General features: G+C 39.6%; 2 protein-coding genes across 2 annotated transcripts; both read right to left on the bottom strand.

Moving 5' to 3' along the window:
* Positions 1 to 8568: 8568 nt before the first annotated feature.
* Positions 8569 to 8999, bottom strand: LOC119896454 (histone H2B 1/2-like). Its single transcript, XM_038709891.1, has one exon. The coding sequence runs from the start codon at positions 8982 to 8984 to the stop codon at positions 8613 to 8615; it is 372 nt and encodes a 123-aa protein (XP_038565819.1). The 5' UTR covers positions 8985 to 8999; the 3' UTR covers positions 8569 to 8612.
* A 2086-nt stretch (positions 9000 to 11085) lies between these two features.
* On the bottom strand, positions 11086 to 11536 carry LOC119896464 (histone H4). Its single transcript, XM_038709901.1, has one exon. The coding sequence runs from the start codon at positions 11511 to 11513 to the stop codon at positions 11202 to 11204; it is 312 nt and encodes a 103-aa protein (XP_038565829.1). The 5' UTR covers positions 11514 to 11536; the 3' UTR covers positions 11086 to 11201.
* Positions 11537 to 19864: the final 8328 nt, after the last annotated feature.

The following is a 19864-nucleotide window of genomic DNA, read 5'->3' on the forward strand; positions in this document are numbered from 1 at the left end:
GGACTGAGGATGGAGTGTGTGAGCTGCCGAGTGTTGTATTAGAGTAGCAGTAACAGACCTGAGAGAAGGGCTACCTGCCGGTGCAGGGTAGAGACGGGTAGAGGCGGCCTCCGGAGCGTCTGAGCACAGCCTCCTTCAGGATCCTACGTCGGGAAGCGGAGGTTTTGGGCCCAGCCGATCACCAATTGCCGCCATTGCAGGATATGTAGCCGGTGGAGGAGATGCAACAGTGTTGGCAGGCACTGTCCACCGAAAGAGATCCGTGTCAGGGAGACTAGAAGGTGCATCCGCTGGATGGACCAGAGTGTCGTCAGACAGGGCTGCATAGCGGTTGGAGAGGCCGATGTGTGGAGGAAAGGCAGCCCCATCCGAGCCTCTCTTGCAGCCACGGACCACCACTTCAGCCCAGGTTGACTGATGCTTCGGAGTCGAGCAGGAGGAAATCCTTGGAAGGGTAGAGGGGTCCCATAACACGGTGTCCTGGATGTTAGCGGTTGCGCTAAGAGAAACAATCTGTTTGGTTTGTACTGAAGCCACATCCATAAAGCCAGTCAGCAGGGAATCTTTCTCTTTTGAGTTTCTCAGTCGGCTAGCATAACATTAGTCGCCGGAGCTTTGTTGTGATCGGTAGCGTTGTTAGCGTTTTTACAGTCATCTAGCTTAAAATCCATGTCGGATGACTAAAATCCTTAACCCACATAAAACTTAAGTTAAAAACTTAAGTTAAATAAAAAGGATATAAAAAATGTAATGTAAAAGTGCTGAACTGTGTGATCGGTAAGCTTTAGCTTCTATCTTTCATTTTTTTTCCCATCCATTTGAGTCCGTTTGACAGCCTGAATACAACCTTCAAATCTATAATGCAACTGCAAAAATGTCTGCTTCTTTCTGAGATCGCTTTTTCCAACTAATTTGACAATATTTCTCCAGTAATAGACAGTGGCAGCGACAACAGTTTGTTGGACTTAGCAACAGTTACTAAGGGGGGGTGGGGCTTAGCGAAGGGTCAATTGCATTATGTTCAGCAGAAGCTCACTTTTATTTTGAAATATGCTGCGACCATGTTACCATAATGCCTAGAAAAAAACACGCATCGCAAAACAGCGCAAGGGCTGGCTTGACTGCCGTTTTCGAAGTGGAGGCTGGCTTAACTGCAGTGAATTGTTCGGCAGGGAAATCTACAGTACATCAAGCTAAAGTTAGCTTGTTTAACGTGAGCCAACTCCTCACACGTGGACTTAACTGATATATGGAAGATTCCAAATATTACAACAAAATAACTCTTCCACGATGATAATGTTAACGTTACCTCTTGCCAACATGGTCTAGTTTGACATTAACTAGTAAGACACTTAGCTTCTCAAGTTAATGCCACTTTTAAGCTAGCCATCAACTCGGTCAAGTTAACTTAACCCTTTGGAATTGATGTTTAAAGATAAAACCAGCCAGCTGTAGTTTATGGTGAACATCAATATCAAGTTATTCTACAACACTTCTTCGGTTAACGTTAAAATACAAAACAATGGTTTAATATGTAGGGGAGACTTACCACAGTCCAATGAAGTGACCTTTGATATGCGACGTTGACGCTCGTAAAAATTTAAAAAATAACATAAACTAAGTAATTGACACAGTAACGTGTGTTATTATAAAAATATATTTAAATAATTTAAATCAAATGAATAGATGAAACTGTATATGTGTGCGTGTATATTAATACAAAAAAGACTAACTGTTGTGTTAAAAACACAACAGTTACTAAAATATCAAACAATCAAAATAATAATAATTTGAAAATTAGTACAATTATTTATTATTTATTCCACTGGTTGTCCTCGGTTCATGGCATGATGAGATATATTTTGCAGCAATTATTTGACATTTGGCGTTTCCCCAGTAAATAGGAGTTTCTGTGTCTAATATAAATTCGAATTCTGGGTATATTTGGGAAATGTTTGCAAAGTGTTTTTGTCAAAGTGTTTTATATTTAGGGCATAAGGTTAGAAAGTGCAGCTCGGTCTCTACCTGTCCTGTATAATCACGTCGTGTTCACAGTGTAAGTGCAATGTGCGGCAGTAATAAATGTCCCTGTGAAACACTGTGCTGTAAAGTTACATGGATTAAACGGAGCATCAATGCAAAGAATTTGTCGATGCATTTTATTAATCAATTTTATCGATTTATTTGATGAATCGTCTCCCTACGATTAATATAGATTACATAATGTTATAATTAAAGAAAATAATTAAAAGAGAATGGAAAATAGAAGTGTAGTTAAGATAAACTTTGTTATTTTTTATAATCAAGTCTGACAGCCACTCCTTGTTTCTCAAATATAAACCCCTAATAACTACAGCCTCGTAGGCAACATGGCTAATTTCTAACTATGTCATCACTCTTCTGGTGTTCTAGGTACTTTTCCATTTTCACCCTCCTGTACTGTCCTCAGTATATATATTGTATATAGTTTGACAGCCAGCCAAACTCCTTCCTAACAACAAGACTCTTTAGACAGTTGGTCTCTTGTCTACAGGTTTAATGAAGTTGCAAGGAAAGGTGAAACTGAAATGTACAAAAGCATAATAAATACTATGCTTGCCTTTAACATGTACAGAGATACAGGACATAAATATGTACATTCAAACTCTAATATGAAATAAATCTCCTTGTCTTTTTAACATGTGATCAATTATCTGTTCATTCACTCGTAATTGTCCTTCTATGAACTTCTAATATGACTTAAGAACTGTGCAACCATTAGTAATGGCAGATTCTGATATCAAACTTCACAAACGTAAAATTCTCCCAAAATATTAAACTCTGAGGTTGTAAATAACAATAAACAGTCAATCCATTCCCACGATGCTGCCAAAGGCGTAAGATGCATGCAGATGTCGCTGGATTAGCAAAGATGTAACTTATCTTAAATAACTCCTGCCTGTGCCATGCTCACTTACTTCCTGAACACTAGTCACATGATGTACTTCCTTGTTTCTTAAAGTGACCACAAGGAAATATAGGAACACATAAAGAAATGGTTTTAGACAAATCAGAACAAAGTTTCATTAACTTAGCTGTAACAAAACACCTCCATTTCCAGGAAGAACTTCAGTCTTCCTTTGAAACACACAAACCTTTTTAAACTTTGATGGCAACATGGTTCTCACAAGAAATCAAAGGTGAAACATAGAAATTAAGGTAAAACAGTATGATTTGTTTGTTCTCTCAACAGGAATATTCTATATGGTACATATACACTTCTTATAACATTTTATGATAAATGTGATTACATTAAACACTTAACTATCATGCTTCGACATCCAGATGTTTTCCCCTTACCCCAGTAAGGCTTCAGGTGAGGCCTTCACATGTGAACATGTTAGGTTCCCAGGCCAGCTTTACATGCTTAGGCTATTTTAAACATTTCTATATGACATTTACATAAGTCAACAGTTGAAGAGAGGCCAGCTCCTTTCTCTCCTTGCTCTTTAGGACCTAAGTTTTTCCACATCAGTACACTGTGCAGTTCTCAGCAAATGTTTTTTTGGCAAGGACTAAGAAATTTGTACTCTCTGGTGTCCAGTTCAGTCTAAAGTCAGCCTGAACCCATATATCCTGTCTTTTGTTTACTCAACAGTTGAACCTTGTTTCAAACAGCTGTAGAAGTAATAATTCAAGTCCCCGGAATGTTGCACTCAATATTGACAGTAACAATTAAATGTGTGAGCTGTGCCGACAACATTTTATCAAACTAATCATTCCTTTAAACTTGTGACTGTTTACAATTGTTTTTCTGCCCATAGACTGTAATAATTACTACACACTAATCCATAACACAAGCGGACAGATCACAAATTATTCAAATAAACTACAACCATCAGGGAAAACAGACTGCACTGGGATCAAACAGAACACAGAGCAGACATGGGCAAAACAACACAGAAGTATGCAGTCCAGGAGTAAACACTAAGATATGAACTAAGGCACAGGACTAGGAACTAAGACCCAGAACTAAAACACAGGACTAAGGACAAAAAAACAGAATGAGAACTAACACAAAATCATCACAAGAATAAACAAGGCAAAACAGTAGAACACAAGACATGGAACCAAAACAAGACCAGGATCCTTAACAGCTGAAGTTCCTCTGTGACCTGAACAACTTCGAAAACCCATAGAAAAGATGAAAATTTTTTCTAAGCTCAAAATGGAACAGAAAAACTAATACTGTATTTGGTTGCTTGTTCATGTTGGCACATTAATGGGAGGTACCAAAAACGCACACACGAAGCCCTGCCTCTTGCTTCATGCTTTCTCTTGCTTTAACTCTATATATATTCTTTTTTCATTGTAGTTTCATATTGATGAAGTTTGTTAAGCAATGAGTCTTGCTATGTAGCATGCCAGTTGTTCAGTTGTGTGTGTATGTATAATGTATTGTTTGTCGCTGTTTACAAAAAGGGGTTTCTGCAAAACCAGGGCACTTTTAATGGTGCTTTGCACGTTTGGTCTATGAACCTGTTTAACAGCACAAAGGGTATTCTTAAAAATAAGCACTGTTTTACTGGTGCTTGGACTGTGAACCTGTTAAAAGTTGTTTTACAGAACAAGCACTTTTTAAATTGTGCTTTGAATGTTTGTAAATGGTTGTCATTTCAATGTTTTAGTCTTTTTAAAAGGGAAATGCCTTTGAATGCTCTTTAACAAAGTTTGAGGAACAAATCAATTATTGCTGTTTTCTAAATAAGAGAAACATTTTAATAGCAGAAAAAATAAACATGTTCCATTTGTATTGTGGAGGTTTGGTTGCTGTATTAGCTGTTTAAATAGTATTGTTTTGTTTAGTATTGATATGTTAAATAGTATTGTTTTTCTGAACGCACCATCCTTGGCTTGAATGTGCGACTGGGCGGCAGGTAAGCTGCACTGGACCTTATGTTATTCAAGTCAGCTTTCAACCAACAAGCTAAAGTAAAAGGAAAAATGGAGAATTAGGGAGATAGATGTTCTTTCGCCCCTTCTCTGTTGCACTTGATACACAAACCTGGCTGAGTTCAGTGCCAACAAAACGTAGCAAAAGGTTTTAGATTGAACTTGCTCCAGGCGGAAAGTAACTCCTTCGATCGGCACCTTTGAGCCAATCAGAATTCAGCAAAAACGAGGATCAGTCCACGTTTGGAGGGGCTTTTTATCAGAACTTCCTGATTTTAAATTATGACAGAATTGTTCTTTGTGGCAATTTTAATATTCATGTTGATGACCCCACTAATGTTAATGCAACTGACTTTTTAAATATGGCCACTTCTTTTAACTTCAAACAACATGTCAAAGGGCAAACACATAACCGTGGTCATACACTGGACTTGGTTTTTACCCTGGGTGTCAGCATTTCCTCTGTGGAATTAGTGGACATGACCATATCTGACCACAGATGTATTGTTTTTAGCTGCGATTCGCCTGTTACTCATGCCGCCTCACCAAGCTCCGTGTGTTCTCGCATCTTTAATGAACAAAGTGTTTCAAAGTTTTGCGCATTCTATCAGAGCCAAAGCCAACACCTGTCTGATTCCAACACCAACAATCTGGTCGATCACTTCGACTGCTTGTCGTCACTAAATATTACTGCTCCTCTAAAGGTTAGGCCTACGTCTAAAGCTAGTAAGCAACCCTGGATAAATGACAGCATTCGCAGCCTAAAAAGGGAATGCAGGAAAGCAGAGCGCAGATGGAAAAAATCCAGTCTCCAAGTCCATTACCTCAGTCTGAAGGATTTATTAATTAACTACAATAACATGGTTAAGGATGCGAGAACACACTATTTTTCTGAACTCATTACTACACATAAACACAATCCCAGGTTTCTGTTTAAGACTGTGGATGAGCTGGTAAACCCAACCCCTCCTTGTGCCTCAGCTGGAAGTAATGATGACTGTGAATTGTTTTTATCTTATTTTACCAATAAGGTGGTGTCAATCAGAGCCTCTATTACCCCCGCGGCCTCTTACTCAGAGGTTCCTCACCAGCAACAAGAGAGTTTTAAACAGTTTTATCCCATCGACTTGTCTGAGCTTTTAAAAACAGTATCACAAATGAGAGTGTCCTTCAGCCCACTTGATGTAATACCTACAAATTTTTGCTGAAAGTAATAGATTCTGTTGGGCCCCATTTGATCACTGTTTTAACAGCTCCCTATCTACTGGTTGTGTCCCTGATTATTTTAAAACGGCTTGCGTGAACCCACTTTTAAAGAAACCTGGTTTAGATCCCTCCCTCCCACATAATTTTAGACCAATTTCAAAACTGCCTTTTATTGCAAAGATTCTAGAAAGAATTGTGTCAAACAGCTGCTCACTGTACTGGAAAATAACAAAATATTTGAAATGTTTCAATCTGGTTTCAGGAAGTACCACAGCACTGAGACTGCCCTGCTTAAAGTCACCAATGACCTTTTAATGTCTGCTGATGAAGGCATGTGCTCAGTCCTGGTACTCCTGGACCTTAGCGCTGCTTTTGACACCGAGAGCTGCAGGTAGAGGAAATAAGATACCAGGTTCAAAACAGTGTGGGAAATAATCTGGGAAGGAAACAGTACTGGGAGAAAGAACTAGATTAGCCGAGGCAGGGGTAAGAGTGAGACAAATCTGTAGACAGGTGTGTGTGTGTGTGTGTGTGTGTGTGTGTGTGTGTGTGTAGGCAATATTGTGATGATTTTATATATTGCATTGTGAATCTGAGATATATTTGGATTTTGATTGACTATATGTCTAATCATAGATCTAAAAATTTGTTTGTGTGTGTTCATTCTGTCGGCCCATAATAACCATGACAGAGCAGCATTTACCTTCACATTAACATTTCATACCTTTGTCTGAAATCTAATAGGGCCATTTCTTCTTCACTCTGTACTTTGATGTCAAGAATATTATTTATTTTATATTGACACTGACATTATTACATGTATTTCCAGTTATTTAGTTCATATAATAGGTTTGCTATTAAATCTATTCAAATACTGTTCTGATTTAAATGATCGTTTTAAAAAGGGCTAAGTAGGCTATAATTCGGACGAATAAGTAATAAACCTGTTTTATCAATTATAATTATTTTAAGGCACACGTTTTTTATTAAGTTACTTTAATAATCCTAGTTCAAGTGAAAGGTTTTTAGTCAAATTACATAAAAAATACAATACCTCGCGACCCTGTGAAAGTTTTCTCCCTCAAACAGCAAGAACAAAGTGAACAGAGCACCTTTGTTTATCTGTGTAAAAGTAACGTTAGCTGCCGACAGCTAACGTTTCTTCTACAGGCGACACACAGCAATATACAACTACTGTGCTGCTCTCTTTGCGTCTCTCTTGTAAAATACATCCAACAACCCACAACAAGCACATGGCAGCAAACCCCTCTTACCGGCAGAATCACAGGTGTCCTGTAGTCTGAGCTGCTGAATCACTAACAGTGTGTGAACGGGAGGGCTCGTCACGGAAGAGGTCATGAGGTGAAAGGTCATCACGTGGGTCATTTATTTACTGCTGAATTATTATTAATTAATTTACTAATAGTTTGACTTGTCAGGCCTTCACAAAAGGACCTTTACAAATTTAAAAATTAATTAATTAAATTTGTCATTGACAAAAGGGCACTTTGGGCATCAAAGGTCAAAAGGGCAGGTGCTCAAGCACCTGTTGCACCCCCCTCTGCACGTGCATGGTAAGAAGGCAGCACAGGAAGCAGACTTGATTAGTTCACGACTCTCAACTGTGGGTCTCTAGGTTTGAGTCGTTCATTTCTCACGTGACAGCTCAGCTACTGTGGAGCAGACATGAACTATCCGTTTACCACTCTTCGGAGTCTTTCGTTCATGCAGCAGGCTGAGGCTGATACGTTCATCCAATATTACTCAGTTTGAGGGAAGACCATGAGATGGTATAAGACCCTTTTCTACCATTTTGTTGAAATTTCTATTGTGAATTCATACATCCTGTTCAAACACATGCACACTGGGCAATCAGAGAGACTCAATACACAAACAATGTAGAGAAGTCCTGATGAAAGACCCCACTGCACTGCAGCAAGTGCAATGTTGACTGATGTCTCACCTCATCCAGGAACTGCTTTCAAGAGTAGACTACCATATGAGAAGGTAGAACATTTTGAGACCATTTCAGAGTGACAGGGCAAGGCGCGTCTACAGATACAGTAACATAGTAATTATTACTTGTTCATGTTGAATGAAAACATTTTGGGTATGTTCTACACACACCTGATTCATTTGTAATCAAACTAGCCTATTTATTGATTTTATACTGTGCACAATGGTAGAACCTTATGATGCACTGGGTAAGTGTCATGGCTAAAGACTTTGTTGTGTCCACACAGCCCCATGTAGGACAAATGAGTAGTATGTTCTAGCCAGAGGTTTTTAAAAAAAAAAAAAAAAAAAACCCCACCCCGACCATGATTACTGGGCTTTACAGGAATAAGTTTTATCATACAAAAGTTATTGCAGAGCATCTAGTTAAATTGCTAGTTCGAGTAGGAAGAGAGCTCTTAGTGTAAACAGTGGGTGGCCCTGAAAAGGGCCTTTGTGTTGCTGGTGTATCAGCGGGTTTACTTGGAGCTGGTGTACTTGGTCACGGCCTTGGTGCCTTCAGACACGGCGTGCTTGGCCAGCTCACCGGGCAGCAGCAGGCGGACGGCGGTCTGGATCTCCCTGGAGGTGATGGTGGAGCGCTTGTTGTAGTGAGCCAGACGGGAGGACTCGCCGGCGATGCGCTCGAAGATGTCGCTCACGAACGAGTTCATGATCAGCATGGCCTTGGACGAGATGCCGGTGTCGGGGTGGACCTGCTTCAGGACCTTGTACACGTAGATGGCGTAACTCTCCTTCCTGGTCTTCCTCTTCTTCTTGCCGGTCTTGGAGACGCTCTTAGAAACGGCTTTCTTTGAGCCCTTCTTCGGCGCTTTCACGGGATCAGGCATCGTGAGTTTCGTAGGAGTAGATTACTGCTTCAACGAATGATTCCTGTGGCACTGAGGCGGGACATTTCTGTGCGCTGGATGCAAATTAGACTGCGCTGTTCCTCGTACAGGATTGGCTGAGATTTAAACGTGACTGAGCATGCGCCACACAACAAAGCGCTTAACATTCGTCTGAGAAAAGAAAGAAGACAGGAAGGTGAAATGATTAACTTTAATTAGCTTTAATTAATGTTTTAAGTCTGTGTGAGCTTGCATCTGGGGCAAAATTAAATCATTCTAAAACTGAAGAGGAGAGCGACAGGGGCGACATTTACATTCAAATTAAACAGGAAATTAAAATCTTGGGTCTGACCATATGTAACAAAGATTGTGGTGAAATAAACTGGGAGAAGAAACTGATTGAAGTTAAAGAAGAAGGGAAAAAATGGGAAAACAATCCGCTTCACAATAGCCTTCATAAAAAATGTTTCCTCAGCCATCTCCAGGAAGGCTCTCTGGCTGGGCGATCCTACCAAATGGCAAAAGACAGGAGGCAAGGCTAGAAAGGGCCCCTACTATAAATTAATTTACAGGGATTTCATTGCACAACACCAGCACTTATTTTTATAAAAATTAATGATTTTAAACATGCTCTATACTTTGAATTGTTTGAAATTGAATAAAGAATTACTTTATTTTTTTTTTGAACGAGCCTAAAGTATTAAAAGTAAAAATAGCTACTCACAGCAGTAAAATGCCCCTTTGACTGTTAGACTATCACATCCTTAGATTATTATTACTCATGCAGTCATGTAAAAGCAGGTTTTTACTGCTGTAGTTGAGATGGAGCTCATTTTCAACTATTTTGTTTCAGACTGTAACTAATGATTACGGTCATGTTGAATTAATCTGATGGTTATGTCCTCCGTTAATAAATTGATTGTTTGGTTTGTAAACATTCTGAAAGTAATGAGAAATGCCATCACACTTACCCAGAGCGACATCTTCACAATGCTTGCTTTCCATCTTAAACTTTACCAACAAATTGAAGTCATTAAAAGGAGAAGCAGCAAATCCTAACATTTGAGAAGCTGGTAACGTGACATGCTTGGTATATTTAATTAGAAAAGTAGTTGCTCTTTCAGCTGTACTTGTAAACTGTTGTGTAAGTTTGAAATATAACAAAATGTACTTTCAGGACTTCACATGTTGCCTATGCAAAAATTGAAATTTGACAAGTAACTCTAATTACTACATTCCCCTCTGATATGCAACCTAGAGGAATAGAAATATAAAGTGGCATGAAAAAGAAAGACTTAAGCAATGTAGGCTACTTAATGAATAAATGCACTGTGTGACCACTGATTAAGTCCAAATATGTCCCTGACAGAATGGTGGGTTATTAATACCTTTAGATATTAAGGAATAAGGTTATGTGGGGGGAAAAAATCTATACATAATGAGTACATATTCTGTCATTACAGCATGCTATATGACCTTCTGAACAACCAAACCAGAAATTTTAGGGGGAAATGGGAAAGGCGGCCCTACAAGTCACATAATTTACTATTGAAGACTGTCCTAAGTTTGTGATCAAATTGACATCTTTCTTAAGTGCAGTAGTGATGTGTGGGTGGATCCTAAAGTATCAATATATCTGATACTGTTTCCTGCTCTAAGATCAATATCTAAACTCATTTGGAGTGAGTGTGTGTTTTATCATAAGTATCTTACCGTCACACCAGGATGGTCTAATTATACTTGGTTGATGGGAAATACTTTCCTTCTGCCTGTTAAAGTCATGCTCACTCCACAGCTCTGTGATAGAGCTTCTTTGAAGTGAGCCGCTGGAGCATTTACATTAAACTAGAAATAAAATATGTAAAAAGTATTGTATCAGCAATACCAGCCTGGGTATTACTTGTTGTAGGAATTAAGTGGCATCACATATTAATGAAAGTCATAATTACCAACATTAATGTTGGGTGTCAAGCATTTTGTGTAATGGCAAGTTTAAACATACATGGAATCTGCTTCAGTGTTTTACACTAAGTGGAGCCAGGAGAAAAGTTTAAGTAATGCAGCAGAGAATCACTCCAGGTATTTTAAGGTCACCCGGACAGAAGAGAAACGCTGTATACTTTGTATTCATCTAGGCAATGCAAGGACAGGATAAACTCTTTAGATGAAGTGGGCGGCCCTTAAAAGGACCTTTGTGTTTGAGGATCAGGATCAGGTTTAGCCTCCGAAGCCGTACAGGGTGCGGCCCTGCCTCTTCAGAGCGTACACCACGTCCATGGCGGTGACGGTCTTCCTCTTGGCGTGCTCGGTGTAGGTGACGGCATCGCGGATCACGTTCTCCAGGAAGACCTTGAGCACCCCGCGGGTCTCCTCGTAGATCAGACCGGAGATCCGCTTGACTCCGCCGCGGCGGGCCAGACGGCGGATGGCGGGTTTGGTGATGCCCTGGATGTTATCACGGAGCACTTTGCGGTGACGCTTAGCGCCTCCTTTCCCCAGTCCTTTTCCTCCCTTGCCTCTTCCACTCATGATGCAGGATTTCCTTCTTCAGATGACTGCGTCGAGTCTGCTGCCTGACGGCTGCGTTTGGTATTTACCTCTTATCTGCGGACGTAACAGAGTTAGTTAGTTTCACTGGGCGGTGCCAAATCTGTCCTGAAGCCCCTCACTGCAGTCAAACCTTTGACTCCGCCCACAAAGCAGCTTTGTTTTTCCATCCGAGGATCACAATCAGCTTTGTTGGCCAAATACCTGAACACATAGAAGGAATAACAGCTAAGAACAAAGACAACACAACTGAACAAATAAAAGAATAGACAGGAGAGCTGAGAGGTTTTCTGAAATGAAGTTGCAGGGATTCTTTAAAAAACTATAATCCATGGTTAGATGCTCTGATGGAGCCCAGGATTGACCAGGAGGACAGCTGCTTTACAGTCTGACTGCATGACTCTGGACTGTGTGTGAGAGATTTTGGATGTGTAGAAGAAAACCAAACATGAATTAACATTAGAGCTTGACTGATCCTGTCGTTAGAATTTGAATAAAGAATAATAGCGCATCCTGTCATGGGCTCAAACTACATTTCAAAAATTAGCTGCAAAATTTTAGAAATTATAGCTATATTCTAAAGATGCTCGATATAAAATATTCTCTATACTCTACAATCAATTGAGTTTGCGCAGCCTTAGTCTACACAAAATTCAAAAGCTGCAGGTCCTACACCAGTTTTCATCAACTGGCGGCCCGCAGAATGGCTATCGATGAAAGTATTGCAACATTTAGCCTACATATTTGATGTATTATGAACTGTGCATCTGTGGCAAAACTCACGGGACAAATGCTGTATTAAGTTACTGCTAATGCAAACATTAAAATCATTTAAATGGGAAACACGAGTTGACTTTTATTATAAAGGAGTCACAGGAAATGCAATGTGTTTGTAGAGTGGGATTGGCACAGCTCTTGTTCATAAAAATGTGTCCACAAAACAAAACCTTCTCAGCCAGGTAACCAAGTCCTTTCCCTTTCGCTGTTTGCAGGCTCGTGTCTTGTGCAGCATAACGTCAGATCATGACTTCTCACATAATTGTGGTAAAAGACCAATTATTGCCAGACAATAATGTTTAGCTGCCCCAGATTTCTGTGAACTGTAGTATTAAACCGCATTGCTGTTACCAGAAGTAACTCCAGGTTTCACATGCACAATGACGTCTCAAATGCATAATTGCCTCAAAACCAGACCATAAAAAAGGGTTGATTAATATTTCATGCCAATCAGAACTAATCAGAACAATCTAATCTGCAGTTAGATTTACAATTACAGATTTTAACTATCACTCCTCAGTGAACAGCCTCCTTGACTAAAGTCTGAGAACATTTTCTAATTAAATAGGATCGTTATCATTATGTATTTACCATGTTTTTATGTTGTTCACAGTGATGTAGGGTAAATACACACACTAATATATTAATATGCCAATCAAGCCTGCATACAACATTTTTGTTGAAAGTCTGGCCCTCACAGTGAAATTCTGGCCCTTGAACAGAAGTAGTTGAGGACCCCTGTCCTACACTGTTTCTGGCTGAACTTCGATTTTGGATTTGATCCACTAGATGGCGCCATTGTTCAATGATTGTTGGAGTTGCAAGCAACGTTGCAAAGTGGGATTGTTCCCAGAAATGTAATTTATTCACATATGTAAAAAACTGGTGAATGTATTGAAATACATTTTTAAAATTTATTTTCAGAATGCTTCAATCTGAAATTTTAAAATTGATCTTCATATTTCATGTGTAAATATGGGTGGCAATATATGTCATGAATCATTTAATCAAGTGAAATGCTTTTTTTTATATATATATGTATTTTTTATTTTGACATCAAGTTTAAAAGTTCTGAAGCTGTAATATAAATCGACTACATTCAAACATTGGCTTTTGGTAGTCATTCAAAATACATTCATGTTTATGTTATTTCATTTACAGTTACCACTTGAGATACATTACAATCCACTGAAACAATAAATTATCATGTTTCAGGAAAGACATTTTTCATCATATTTTCTGATTTTATCCACTTCATAAACAGATCTTATTAAGAGGATCAGATCAACATTAAATAAAGGTTTCTGCCATTGATAGTAACATGTAATTTACTCCATGTGCCTCACAATCACACAAATATCTGTAATTGTTCTATATTTGTTTATATTGTAAACAAATCCTGTGAAAAGGCCTATACCAACAATGAAAGTATCCTAATTAAAAGCAGCGTGGGTATATCCAAAGCCTGGATTGCCAGGTGTCTTGTACTGAGTGCCTGTTATTTTGCCACCATGATTAGTGCTTCTGTGCTGTCCTTTAGTCCAGCCTTTTCCAGCCACTGGTAGGATTTCTTGATATCAGCCACTTCTTCTTTTTGTCTGTGGTCCATGCCGTCGTATTTCTCTGTGTCATAGAGCTCCATTGTTGCCCCAAAACTATTAAAAACACATCTCACAATGCTCACAATGGGTGGCATGGGTGGCATGCTTTCATGAACACACAAAAACTGTGTTTTCACACATAGGTCATCTTGCTGCCAGAAATATAATGTAACAATTGTCTTTACTTTACGTACTGATTTTATTATGTAACATGTACATAATAAAGCACAACATTTTTACAGCGCAGTGCCATTGTGCCATACAATGAACACAGCCATACCACAACGTTAATGTTAGTCCTGCTAGTGAGCACAGTTTTTAATGTCGCTCCCCTGCGCTCCGGGGGGTTATGGCTGATGAAATATTTAGCGGCCTTTGATTTAAGATTTGGCACTAATTTGGCTTATTTTATTTCTTTTACAATTGAAAGGTGTAGTATTGAATAGTTATGGCAAACTAGCGCCAGCACAAATAACACTGCTGGTTTGAATGTTTAAATAATAAAGTAATAACATGTGATATGAAGTGAAATTAAATATGTGAGAGCCATTATTATCTATTCCTCTAACATTCAATTTTATTATGATACCACTATATAAATGATCAAACTTTCATTGTGTATTAACAGACATAAATAGGTTTTTGATTGACTGCTTCATTGACATATGCACAGTAACTGGCGTGGAAATGCTATTTTGAAACATTTGGTGAGTTTTGGCAAAAAGAGTTCACTAAAAGAGCCAGACAAAAGTTCACACCAGCTCAAGAGTTTGCGCCTCGGCTCGCACATTCTCACGTCACATTCATTTTTACACATACCCCCTGTGCGTGAAAACCAGTGTACGTAACCTTTTTGTGCGTAGGCAGCGTTTATACATGAGGCCCCTGGTCAATAACAGGTGATGGAAGCTGTACTGGGTCCGCTAAAGAATGCCAGGTAACTTTTACTTTTTACTTACTAATAGGGCTGTGCTGTTGTCTGGCTGGTGAACAACCTGGCAGTGTTTGAAAGACGTGCTCATGCTTTTTCCCTGTCTGCAGAATCAAGACCGGAGGAGCCCCATTCTGCTTCTAGACCTGCCAAAATGTTGCATTTTTATGTCCTTTGTTCCTTTTTCTGTACTGGAGCTCTTTTAAGAACTTGATGGCTTTATCCAGAGAGTTGTTAAATTTTATTATAAACTTCAATAATAGTGTTTTCTTAATATAGTGTGTCAAGATATTTGTTTTTCATTATTTTCCTAGCAAATGTTTATATTGATTTTGCCAATGTTTAGTGACATTACTGTCTGAATGGTCACTTTAGAGACACACACAGCATATAGCCATAGGTGTAACTGTTTATGGCTAACAAAATGTCATCCTCTATATGTCATAATCTACTGAAAAAATAAAAGATGTTTTGGTGTTTTTGGTATGTTACTAAATGAATGTTACCTTGCATCTAAAAACTGTATTTTCTGTGTTGAGTATTTTCAGAATGGCATTTCAGAAAGCTTTTGGGACCCCTACCACACCCTATAACCAACTCCCTAAGATGACCATTAAGGTCATTGCCTTGAGTAAGACAATTAATGTGGCAAATTTTGTGGATGGTGATGCCAAGCTCTTCACTACCCACAAGAAAACTGTATCTGTAATTTGTGACAGCAGCACTGTAATTAAATTTGTATTATTCTCAGTATTGGCAGATCAGGTTGAAGAAGGAAAATATTATACTATCAAAAACTATGGACTCAAGCCAGAGGTCTATGCTGTGGAAAAAAACAACCTGGCTGCTGTCACCACAATCAACAGTGACTAAGGTGAAGGACCTGCACCTGGGGACAAAGCAGAGATAAAAATATGCTTGTGGAGAGACGCCATACTGACACCATTGAGTGCAGCAACGACTAAACAATGTGTTTACTTATCATAGCTCCTTTCCGCTTGTAAAGATATTGAAGTTAAATATTCCTTTCTTTACATAGTTGAATGTGCTGACAACAAAATCACACAAAAATTATCAATGGAAATCAAATGTATCAACCCATGGAGGTCTGGATTTGGAGTCACACTCAAAGTCAAAGTGGAAAACCACACTACAGGCCGATCCAACTTTGATGTAATGTCCTTAAAACAAGTCAAAATGAGGCTCAGTAGTGTGTGTGGCCTCCACGTGCCTGTATGACCTCCCTACAACGCCTGGGCATGCTCCTGATGAGGTGGCGGATGAACTCCTGATGAACTCCTCCCAGACCTGGACTAAAGCATCCGCCAACTCCTGGACAGTCTGTGGTGCAACGTGGCGTTGGTGGATGGAGCGAGACATGATGTCCCAGATGTGCTCAATTGGATTCAGGTCTGGGGAACGGGCGGGCCGGTCCATAGCATCAATGCCTTCCTCTTGCAGGAACTGCTGACACACTCCAGCCACATGAGGTCTAGCATTGTCTTGCATTAGGAGGAACCCAGGGCCAACCGCACCAGCATATGGTCTCACAAGGGGTCTGAGGATCTCATCTCGGTACCTAATGGCAGTCAGGCTACCTCTGGCGAGCACATGGAGGGCTGTGCGGCCCCCCAAAGAAATGCCACCCCACACCATTACTGACCCACCGCCAAACCGGTCATGCTGGAGGATGTTGCAGGCAGCAGAACGTTCTCCACGGCGTCTCCAGACTCTGTCACGTCTGTCACATGTGCTCAGTGTGAACCTGCTTTCATCTGTGAAGAGCACAGGGCGCCAGTGGCGAATTTGCCAATCTTGGTGTTCTCTGGCAAATGCCAAACGTCCTGCACGGTGTTGGGCTGTAAGCACAACCCCCATCTGTGGACGTCGGGCCCTCATACCACCCTCATGGAGTCTGTTTCTGACGGTTTGAGCAGACACATGCACATTTTGCAGGGCTCTGGCAGTGCTCCTCCTGCTCCTCCTTGCACAAAGGTGGAGGTAGCGGTCCTGCTGCTGGGTTGTTGCCCTCCTACGGCCTCCTCCACGTCTCCTGATGTCCTGGCCTGTCTCCTGGTAGCGCCTCCATGCTCTGGACACTACGCTGACAGACACAGCAAACCTGTCATCCTGGATGAGCTGCACTACCTGAGCCACATGTGTAGGTTGTAGACTCCGTCTCATGCTACCACTAGAGTGAAAGCACCACCAGCATTCAAAAGTGACCAAAACATCTGCCAGGAAGCATAGGAACTGAGAAGTGGTCTGTGGTCACCACCTGCAGAACCATTCCTTTATTGGGGGTGTCTTGCTAATTGCCTATAATTTCACCTGTTGTCTATTCCATTTGCAGAACAGCATGTGATTGATTGTCAATCATTGTTGCTTCCTGAGTGGACAGTTACAGGGAGTTACATTGTGTTGTTTAAGTGTTCCCTTTATTTTTTTGAGCAGTGTAATACAATGATCGGCTTGTGTCTAATCACAAAACAAATATTTCGCCTCTTTTGCTTCGGAGATTTGCGCTTGAGGTCGATGGTGGAGGTCTTGAAGCATGCTGGTGCTTGGTGTGTCTCCAGTGAAGTGTTACAGATCAACACCAGAGGCTGCTGATCGGCACATTGTTTCAAGCTGGATAGAGAGATATACATACACCGATGAAGAACTTTGATATAAACACACAAGTGTGTGTACCTACATCTTGTCCTCTGTTATTTTCGAGTGGCCTTTTATTATGGCCAGCCTAAGGCACACCTGTGCAATACTCATGCTGTCTGATCATCTTAATATGCCACATCTGTGAGGTGGACAGAAGTGCTCACTAACACTGATTTTGACAGATTTGTGAACAATATTTGAGACAAATAGGCCTTTTGTATACATACAAAAAGTCTTAGATCTTTGAGTTCAGCTCATGATGAATGGGGGCAAAAACAAAAGTTTGTAATTTTGTTCAGTGTACAATCCAACTACATATTTCACAACACTGAGAGGGGAAACTTCTATCAGTGATTATGGCCAGCTTCTAACGTTAGCTAAAGCTATCAAACAGCAGCTTTTATTTGTATTGCTAAAGTTCAACTAACTTAATTACTTGTCCAGCAGAAAACAGACATCTTTAGCACCACTTTGAAATCATTTGTCCTGCATCAGCTCCTTCCATCTGAAAAAATCCACAACAATTATATCCTTTATTCCTGCCGTCATCTGTCCCCACATGTCTGGCTTCATCATGTTTGTGCTTCTTTGGCGACTAAATGCTAAATAATAGGTGTAGTCCTCCATTTGTCCAAATTTCACTTTTCTTCTTACTTCTAATAAACCAGATGATTACTCAGACTGTATATTATTATTATTATTATTATTATTATTAGTTCCTCGTCTTCTTCTTCATACACATTCAAAGTAGTGACGAGCGTCTACCTTATGCTGTTAAAGTCAGCTGTTAGCCAAAAAGCTAAAGGAAGACTGGAGAACAGGGAGGAGAGGTATTTTCAACAGCTGTAGGTAACGTTATTGCCATTATTGTGTCACAGTCTAAGATGCAAAGAACACTGTCGTCAGACTGAAAAAGTTTTTGACCGCGAACAATTCTACATTTAAATGTAGGCTAATTGAAGCATCAGCTAAAGCAGCACAGCAGTGTGAAACTCAGAAAGAAACTCCGGCTGCTACTGCCAGTGATGCTTGGACTCATCGGGAGAGAGTGGCGTTCTATCACCCAGTTATAAGTAGAGTAGCTAATATTACTTTTTTAAGGAGTATACACTAAGTAACTAGTAGGTGATAACTATTTTATTTCTGAGTAACTTTCCCAACACTGAGTTGCCTATAAGGATTGGATAAATTGGGTATGTTTTGATTATTGCTTGTTATAGGCTATGTCTAATGTTTACTTTGACTTTGTTGTCGATTGATCAATCATATAGGCTATATAGGCTATAATTTGCTGTATGAATGGTTGCTTTTTAAGTCGTCCTTATGTAAATGGTTTTGGCAGGTTATAAATTAATTTCTTGTGAATGGTTGTGATAGGGCCTTAAGGCCTTTTCAGACGGCTCTGTACTCCTCATCAACAGACACTGCTTACCCCGCACCAGGGGCAAGTTGTGCCACAAGACCACTTTTTTCCCAAAAACTATATTTCTGAAACAATTGAAATATATATGTACATCCTTAAGTTGTAGGCATTACTGTCATGGCCTCACTTTAAAGTCACTTTGAGTAAAAAACTGGCACAACTCACCCCACTTTCCCCTACTGGTGTTATGGATGTAGTTATTCGCCACTTGTGAATGAAGATATTTCTGCAGTTTGCATACATTTATTTTTAATTAACTTATGCCAGCATAAAGGTTGCACTGCACAGCCCTGAACACGCCTGTTCATGCAGTGGACCTGCCCTGTTACATTGGATGATGGACACTTCGTCCGATTGGGAAAATTACTTGACCACTATTCCAGTTTAGATTTATACAAGATAAGGAATTGCCATTTTGTGTGTTTGTCGAATTAATCTTAAAACTGAAATTTGAACTGTTTGGGAGTTTAGGCTAACCTTATACATGCTGAATTTATTAAACACCATAACGTTAATGTAGTTTTGAGTCAGAATTTCCCCTGTATTTTGTAGAATGTAGAACCCAATTGCCAGATTTTTAAATGTACTTTGGATTCTGTTGAAAGCGGTGAGGAGACGTTAGCCAAAACAATTATTTAGAAAGCATTTGAACTGTAACAGTTAGCTGTTAGTAATATATTTTATTCTATGGTCCTACTCTTATTATAACATAATTTTGCAGCTAACGCTAGCACTTACTAAGTTAATGTTAGCAATTATATGTTAATCTTGCTAATGTTTGCTAAATTTGTAAACCAAAATAACGGACATGCAAGATTAACAAATTCCCTATAGATTACTAATGTTAATATAACGGTAATATTGCCGTTTCGTTGATTGACTTAAGCTGGGTGTGCTATTTATCATCACATTTATCGTTACATATTGATAATTGATTCACTTA

This window comes from Micropterus salmoides, unplaced genomic scaffold, assembly GCF_014851395.1.
Source record: "Micropterus salmoides isolate LMB-PRFRI ecotype aquatic unplaced genomic scaffold, ASM1485139v1 Ms_hic_scaffold_10, whole genome shotgun sequence".
NCBI classification, from domain to species: Eukaryota; Metazoa; Chordata; class Actinopteri; order Centrarchiformes; family Centrarchidae; genus Micropterus; species Micropterus salmoides.

Excerpts from the sequence above, each read along its gene's own strand:
- LOC119896454 (XM_038709891.1), bottom strand. The coding sequence starts at position 8,984 with ATGCCTGATCCCGTGAAAGCGCCGAAGAAGGGCTCAAAGAAAGCCGTT.
- LOC119896464 (XM_038709901.1), bottom strand. The coding sequence starts at position 11,513 with ATGAGTGGAAGAGGCAAGGGAGGAAAAGGACTGGGGAAAGGAGGCGCT.